At 41.7% G+C, this 8,455-nt stretch overlaps 1 protein-coding gene across 2 annotated transcripts; it reads left to right on the forward strand.

Annotated features, from left to right (window-relative positions):
* LOC148658570 (uncharacterized) lies at positions 1-5,967 on the forward strand. 2 transcript variants are annotated; one of them, XM_088639936.1, is made up of 5 exons: positions 1-111; positions 2,566-2,676; positions 2,875-2,943; positions 4,540-4,648; positions 5,566-5,967. In XM_088639936.1, exons 1-5 carry the CDS (start codon positions 75-77, stop codon positions 5,663-5,665), a joined length of 426 nt encoding a protein of 141 aa, XP_088496062.1. In that variant the 5' UTR covers positions 1-74; the 3' UTR covers positions 5,666-5,967. The 2 variants fall into 2 exon arrangements, with proteins under 2 accessions (XP_088496062.1, XP_088496063.1); XM_088639937.1 differs by lacking the exon at positions 2,875-2,943.
* Positions 5,968-8,455: the final 2,488 nt, after the last annotated feature.

Raw genomic sequence — 8,455 nt, forward strand, 5'->3', positions numbered from 1 at the left:
CATTTCCTAGTCGGAACTGAAAGGAAGCTCTACTTCGACAGCAGAGCTGAAGAGTTTCTGCTGGACAGCTGAACATGAAATCCTCTCTTCACGTACTCACTCTCTTCACAGGTGAGTCTCATTGCTCTGTTGTATTGGTAGACAAATGTTGTGACTCAACTGTCCAATAAAGACTTGCACATAAGAAAAATGTAGAACCAATGAAGAAAGAGTTAAGCTACTGTTGGCCTGAAACAGACTTCAAAACAAATTTCTGACAGCAATAAGCAATAGTGCTTGCTTGTTCAGTAATGATGTATAGCTCTTCCAACACGTAAGAAACACTGCACCACACAAGAGCTACAGTAGATACCTCTTCATTATCTCTTAGTGGGTACTTCTTATAAATGGATTATGACAGGTTAAAAAAAAATCAACTTGGGTAATTTCTATATCTAAAACTTAAGTTATAAAAAGTCAGTGACATATCTACCTGACTACATCAATGAACTTACTGTATGTGCAACAATTTAAAACAAGAATCCTTAATTTTGGAAATGCTGGACTTGGTTAACATCAAGGCTCCCCAAGATGGACTAGACAGAGAGATCATTCAATACAGGCTGTGACAGAGAACAAGAGATGCGTCTTTAAAAAAAAAAAGTTGTTGAAATAGATTTTAAGAGATTTTTAACCTGCCTTTTGCAACCTTTCTTAAAAACCGTATGAAAATGGTATACTGTCCCACATTTCTGTTCTGAGCTCTGGATATATTTAGAAATCCAGTCTTTGAAAAAGTTATTCAAGATTTTGAATCTCAGTATTTGCTTTCAAAGTTGTTCAATATTTCCAATTGCGATGGATGTATTTTATGTTCTTATGAGGAAAAGGCACAGATGACAGGTACTGTATTGCTTTTTGCATTGATCAAAATGAATGTGTTCTTCTGTGACAAGAGGACCTGACTGATTATTTTTTCCTTGTCAAGGTCTAGGGTGTGTGACGTCAGCAGAGAGGAGAGTGAGTGGATCTGAAGGAGAAAGTGTAGAGATTGAGTGCAGCTATCCAGATGGGTATCGGTACAAGGAGAAGTACTGGTGTCGGCATCCCTGTGGGAATAAGGATGTTCTCATTAAAACTGGCAAGACGGACACTGTGGTCACTGTGGGGAGATTCTCTCTCTATGACAACGTCTCATTCAGGACCTTCACTGTGACCATGAGCAGACTGACCCTGCAGGACACTGGGGTGTATTACTGTGGACTGGAGCAATGGGGGACTGACAGACTCTCAGAAATCCATCTGAGAGTCAGGAAAGGCAAGTCATCATGTGCAGACTCTTTTGCTTTCTCTGTTTGCAACAGCAGTTGTTGTATTTCACTTAATATCTATTGACTAACTGTTTATGCTGCACTCTGTCTGCAGAAGAAAATGAAGTACCTTCTGCTTTGATTTTTCTTGTTAATATAAGGCTCCTTAATTCCATCCTACGTTGTGTAATAAACACACTATAGGGTTATTACCGTACTCTGGATGCTTAGTGAAGAAGGCTTAGCTGGAGACCACAGTCATAAGAGGAGATTTAAGCACTTAAATTTTTCACAAAAGTGCTTCAATCAAGATCTAAATAAAGGTTCCGAATGAGAGGAGGCCTTTTGGCTTATCTCGCACATTTGGTTGCCAGTTGGTCATTGATCTGAAAGTGAAGGACTCGGAGTGCATCACAGTATAACACGTTAGACTTCATAAGACTGAACACTGATGACTGAGGGAGGATTTAAACATCAGCACAAACTGCGAGAACTTTGCAATTCGCACCTGTCAACCCACTGAAACTGAGCAGATGTAAGCCTTGCTGGTACCTGGATGGGATACCTCCTGGGGGATCTGAGGTTGATGCTGGAAGAGGTGTTAGTGGGGCCCAATAGCTGGTGTGTGGTGAGCGTACTGGTGCACTGACTGCTGTTGCATCATCCAGGTGAGGCTGCACACTGGTGGTGGTGGAGGGGAGCCCCCATTACTTGTAAAGCACTTTACTGAGTGTCCAGAAAGATGCTATATATAAATGTAAAGAATTATTACTATTAAAAGTACAAAACTAAAATATCCCTGCATGCTTCTGCTTAAGGAGCTCTGGAATGGAGCCATAAGCACGTACAATTAATTATGGAACTGAAGCATTATGCCGATTGGGAGTTCAGGAGCAATGGGACCTCTGCTCTCATCTCTAGAGCACTCAGGCTCTCATGCTCACCTACCTGTACCTATCAGCTGTGTTTTACTCCAGCTAAAGCTCCGTTACACAATTGAACTTTCAACTGACCTGAATGTAGGATTAATTTGAACGGTTTTCCGCCCTTTAACATGTTAAAGGTTAACTTTTAACTGTTGTATTTCACAAGTAACAAATCTTTTTAGTTCAAAAGAACTTGCAAATATTTTAATCAAGTAACTTGTTAGTTCAATCAAGGCTTCAATTAAGTAATTAATCTTATTCAAGGTATCTGGGCCTCCAGGACCAAGACTGGGAAACCGTGGTCTTGACTCCCACTCTGATGCCTCTGTCTGTCTCCTCAGCTCCTACAGTCCCCACAGTCCCCACAGTGACCCCCTCAGCTCCAGGGACTGTGACAGAGGAGGTCACTGCCACAGCGCTGACAGCCAGCTCCAGCCAGGACACAGCCAGCAGCACCACAGGTCTGTCTGACACATCTGATCATTTCCCACTGCTCTCTGCTTTAAAGTCTGGGGGTATGTAATCAGATACTGGAATCTATTGTCCAAATCATGTTGAAGATAATTTTGTTTACTGTTCAATTATGTTTTTTTTTTAGAGTTAATGAGTTAATCGCACAAACGAGGAAAGCTCAGTCTTGGTTTTTAATCATTTTTAAGGAGATGGAAACGAGTCCCTTAGCAGGTCACTACCGGACCAAACAGCCACGCTGATGCAAGACCACAAGGGTACAATTTTCAACTGGGTTTTTCATTTCCCATTTCCCTAGTTCTGGAACCTCATGACACTGGCTGGCTTATGTCTGAGCTAAAGCTCTGTCACACAAAACTTATCCAGAGAGTAATACTCTCATGAGAGTGATGTATTTCCAGCATAAATAAAAACTTTGAAATTTGACTATTTTGAAGCAGTTCAGTTACTCTACAAATACTCTGAAAAGAGTCTTTAGTGTCCTGTTTTCTTCTGTAACGCTTACGGCCGACAGGCACTGTGTAAGAGCCGGCGTACCAGAGCAGGTGACGTCACCACCCTTCCCTGTGATAGCAGGACTACAGCTACTGGGCTGTAAAGGGATCTCTCTTTGGCTCACCGGGCTGGGTTGCTGCAGAGAGACACGGGAGTCCCAGGTTCAAGCCCCCGATGGTGGGGGGCTGACCTAATGCGGCAAGGGTGCCTGCCTGAGCCCCTGTTGTGTTACACTTCATAGAAATGACAGCATACTGCTTATTCAAACAAATTGCATAATTTTAGCTTTAAAAAATAATTTGAACTCAGTCTCATGATGGGCAAAAATACTACAATTCACATTACACTGCATGCTCAAAAATTCAATTTTAACAACCTTTTCTTTAGAGAAAAGCTTCATGTGCATTCAGAAGCTCCCAGCACAATTTCACACAAATGCAGCTAAGTGTCACTTTAATGTATTTTTAGCTTGATTTAACTTTATACAAAGTTTTCCTCTGGGGGTCTCAATTCTGTCTAACTTTCAATATAAATTATTTTTTCCCTTGTCCTGGTTTCTGTAAATCCCATTTCAAGTGTCTGCTCATTCAACCCAGAACACAAAAACATGGTATAGAAAGGTCATGAAAGCTTCTCTGGGTTTCCAAATTGCAATAAGAATGGTCTTTGGAAAGGACCAAACTGAACATGAGTGTCTGCAGAATGCATCATAGGACAGATATACCGTAATATCACAGACCGGGGTTCCTGGTGCTCATCCTCTGAGTATTTCCACATTGTTTTGCTTATCTCCAGTGTGCTCCAGTCATAACATGCCTTAGCACAGTTTCCTTGCCATTTCAAAACTGATTAATTTAAATGGTTTAAAGTTAGCATTGTCAAATCTTTTTGTATGGCTGTAATAATTTATCACATTTTCTTATGCAGTACACTGATGCATGAATAAGAGAAAGCATATCCTTCAGTGTTTGGTCAGCTGAAGGAGATCTGAGAATAGAGGGACAGGACTGGGTCGTCACGTCTTTGTTAGGTTAGAAGAAACCAGAACAGCCGCACGAACATAGGCGTTGCATGCAAACTCCACACAGAAAGTGATATCATCTTGTCTCTTGCTGTGTTTAACATTACTCTCCAATTCTGTTTTTAGATCTTGTATTTTATTTATAAAGCATATGAATGCGTGAAGCACATGAATGCATGAACCATCCATTAAAATGACTGTGGTGTGACTTTGGGGAAAACTGTAAGCAGTGGTGGATTAGCAAAACACAAATATATATATATTTTTTTTTTCTAACATTACCTTAATTCTGACTGTGTATAAAGTGCAGCACTGATCTGATGTCAATTGTCCACAGTGGACTTGGACAGATGGAGAAGTGTCTTCAGACTGTCCATTGGGTTGCCCTGTGTCTTCATTCTGACCTCCATTGTCATCGCTGTGGAAATCATCACAAGACTGAACAGGTCATCTGAACATCACTGTTGCAGATCTAAGCCATTCATGTGAAGTACTCAGACTGGGTGTCCATCTATAAAGCCGAAGCAATTCAGTCCTGAATGGCATCTTCCAAATGTAGATTGTCAATTATTTTTGGATAGAAGGTTCATCTGTTCTGGCATCAGTTATGAGGATGTAAGATACTGAAGTATCATTGCATCATACCATGTTATAAGGGAGAGGAAATATGAATCTGCTCATCTAGAATATTGAGAAATCTTAGCCGACTTCACATCCAGTAATCTGTCAGCCAACTGCAAGCTTTGAGTGTCACCATGATGCTCAGTCATGGTTCAGTATATACCATGACCAGTATAAGTATTGGAGCTCATTCAATTGGTGTGAATGAGCTACAACATTGTTTTGTGATTAAATTCTATGCTGAAGAAGGAGAACACTTAAAGCAAGAATGAAGTGAAAATGTTATTAATCACCATATTCACCATATACAAAGCTAAATTCAATTGTAAGTGAGACAAGGGAGTCCAGTGTATGAAAATAACCCACATTATGGTCACCCAACCGACCTCTTTTGTTACAATCTGTGAAAAGGTCAATACCATGGTCATGACCATGGCCATCAGGTAGACATGTTCGGTATTTGCTTATATCTTCTCAAAAAGTTCGGCACATTGTCATTGGCTGCTGATATTTCTGAGCAGGTTATATCAGCTTTGCACTGAGGTCTGTCAAGAAAGTCTAAACCTGTGTCGGTGTGTCTGGGACTCCCATCCTCAGCTCTCTGGGTGTCAGTGCTCCTGTGTTTGTTTGCTCAGGGATGGAGAGAATCAGGGTTTATCAGCCTTGGTTGTAGTGTCTCAATGGGGTTGCAGTGAGACATTAGGAGCTGACTGTATCTGAAGCCTGTGTCTTCTCCCTGTAGCTGTATAGGGAAGCGCTCTGCTGCACAGTCTGATGGCCAGAGAGAAGTTACTGGAGACACAGCCATGAAGATGGCAGAGGCTGCAGGCGGCAGGGCTTGAATATAATGGACCTCATCTTCAACCACTTGACCAGGGCTGTCCAGTCCAGGTCCTGAAGGGCCACTGTGACCATCCTTCTTCCTTTTTTCAATTGCTTTATCAGTACAAGATCACAGGGGAAGTGGAGGCTCTCCCAACAGACTCAAGACACGATACACCCCGGACAGGACACCAGTCCATCCCAGGCCAGACGGACACATACTCACACCAGGGCAATTCTCCCCAGAAGTCTATTAACCTACAGTATGTCTTTGGACTGTGGGAGGAAACCGGTGCACATTGATCCAATGATAGCAGCACAACGAGGCAGGAAAGCTAAGCACTGTGGAAATGTGCTGCCTGGCCAGAATGCCTGCAGGGTACATCTCAATTAATACAATAATTAGCTCATTTACAGTGCCTTGCGAAAGTATTCGGCCCCCTTGAACTTTTCAACCTTTTGCCACATTTCAGGCTTCAAACATAAAGATATAAATTTTTTATTTTATGTGAAGAATCACCAACAAGTGGGACACAATTGTGAAGTGGAACGAAATCTATTGGATTTTTGAAACTTTTTTAACTAATAAAAAAATGAAAAGTGGGGCGTGCAAAATTATTCGGCCCCCTTGCATTAATACTTTGTAGAGCCACCTTTTGCTGCGATTACAGCTGCAAGTCGCTTGGGGTATGTCTCTATCAGTTTTGCACATCGAGAGACTGAAATTCTTGCCCATTCTTCCTTGCAAAACAGCTCGAGATCAGTGAGGTTGGATGGAGAGCGTTTGTGAACAGCAGTTTTCAGCTCTTTCCACAGATTCTCGATTGGATTCAGGTCTGGACTTTGACTTGGCCATTCAAACACCTGGATACGTTTATTTGTGAACCATTCCTTTGTAGATTTTGCTGTATGTTTGGGATCATTGTCTTGTTGGAAGATAAATCTCCGTCCCAGTTTCAGGTCTTTTGCAGACTCCAACAGGTTTTCATCCAGAATGGTCCTGTATTTGGCTGCATCCATCTTCCCCTCAATTTTAACCATCTTCCCTGTCCCTGCTGAAGAAAAGCAGGCCCAAACCATGATGCTGCCACCACCATGTTTGACAGTGGGGATGGTGTGTTGAGGGTGATGAGCTGTGTTGCTTTTACGCCAAACATATCGTTTTGCATTGTGGCCACAAAGTTCGATTTTGGTTTCATCTGACCAGAGCACCTTCTTCCACATGTTTGGGGTGTCTCCCAGGTGGCTTGTGGCAAACTTTAGACGAGACTTTTTATGGATATCTTTGAGAAATGGCTTTCTTCTTGCCACTCTTCCATAAAGGCCAGATTTGTGCAGTGTAAGACTGATTGTTGTCCTATGGACAGACTCTCCCACCTCAGCTGTAGTTCTCTGCAGTTCATCCAGAGTGATCATGGGCCTCTTGGCTGCATCTCTGATCAGTCTTCTCCTTGTCTGAGCTGAAAGTTTAGAGGGACGGCCAGGTCTTGGTAGATTTACAGTGGTCTGATACTCCTTCCATTTCAAGATGATCGCTTGCACAGTGCTCCTTGGGATGTTTGAAGCTTGGGAAATCTTTTTGTATCCAAATCCGGCTTTAAACTTCTCCACAACAGTATTACGGACCTGCCTGGTGTGTTCCTTGGTCTTCATGATGCTCTCTGCGCTTTCAACAGAACCTTGAGACTATCACAGAGCAGGTGCATTTATACAGAGACTTGATTACACACAGGTGGATTCTATTTATCACCATCAGTCATTTAGGACAACATTGGATCATTCAGAGATCCTCGCTGAACTTCTGGAGTGAGTTTGCTGCACTGAAAGTAAAGGGGCCGAAAAATTTTGCACGCCCCACTTTTCATTTTTTTATTAGTTAAAAAAGTTTCAAAAATCCAATAGATTTCGTTCCACTTCACAATTGTGTCCCACTTGTTGGTGATTCTTCACATAAAATAAAAAATTTATATCTTTATGTTTGAAGCCTGAAATGTGGCAAAAAGTTGAAAAGTTCAAGGGGGCCGAATACTTTCGCAAGGCACTGTATAAGAGAGTGAGTTATGGAAGACTGCAGACAGGGCCAGCCCTCTACCTTTTTAGAGGGCACAATGCAAGATCTTGGAAAGGGACCCCTCAAGCTCATGATTTGCACATATGACTATTGTAAGTTCCCAATGCAACCTTATTTTGCTACTTAGAACAATTAAATGCAGTATAGTACAGTAAACAAGCACTTAAAACTCCATCAGCCTATGTACTGTATGCATACTTTTTTTTCGGCATTTAACACTGTTCAGGCAAACAGGTTGGTAGGGAAGCCTTAGGATATGGGAGTACATCATACGCTTACTCAGTGGATGGTCTTTAAACCCCAGCAAAATTGACAAAGACACTTATCTGACAAAACCATGGTGATTTTCTATTAGCTGTGGGTCTGTATGAAAGATTTACTTTTGGAGATGCACAAATTGTTTAGTCAGGAGTGAGACTGTAAGACCGTTCAGCACTGCATTGTCCTACTCCAAAGAAGTGTTCTATAAAGCCCACTAACATTGGCAAATACACTTATCTGACCAAATCATGGTTATTTACTATGAGCTGTGGGTCTGTATGATAGATTTCAGCTACTTTCGGAGAGGCACAAATTTTGGTTGGGTTGGGAGTTAGACCTTTCCTTGTCCAATTCTGCACTGCAGTTTTTCTAGAGGTGATCCACACAGACCAACAATATTAGTAAAGATTTAAAAGTGAATGAAGAAAGGTGATTTGCTATTGACTTAGTGTCTCAACAGTATGTCATATGCCACTTT

The sequence above is a fragment of the Lepisosteus platostomus genome, chromosome 7, assembly GCF_059453375.1.
Source record: "Lepisosteus platostomus isolate fLepPlt1 chromosome 7, fLepPlt1.hap1, whole genome shotgun sequence".
Taxonomy (NCBI): Eukaryota; Metazoa; Chordata; class Actinopteri; order Semionotiformes; family Lepisosteidae; genus Lepisosteus; species Lepisosteus platostomus.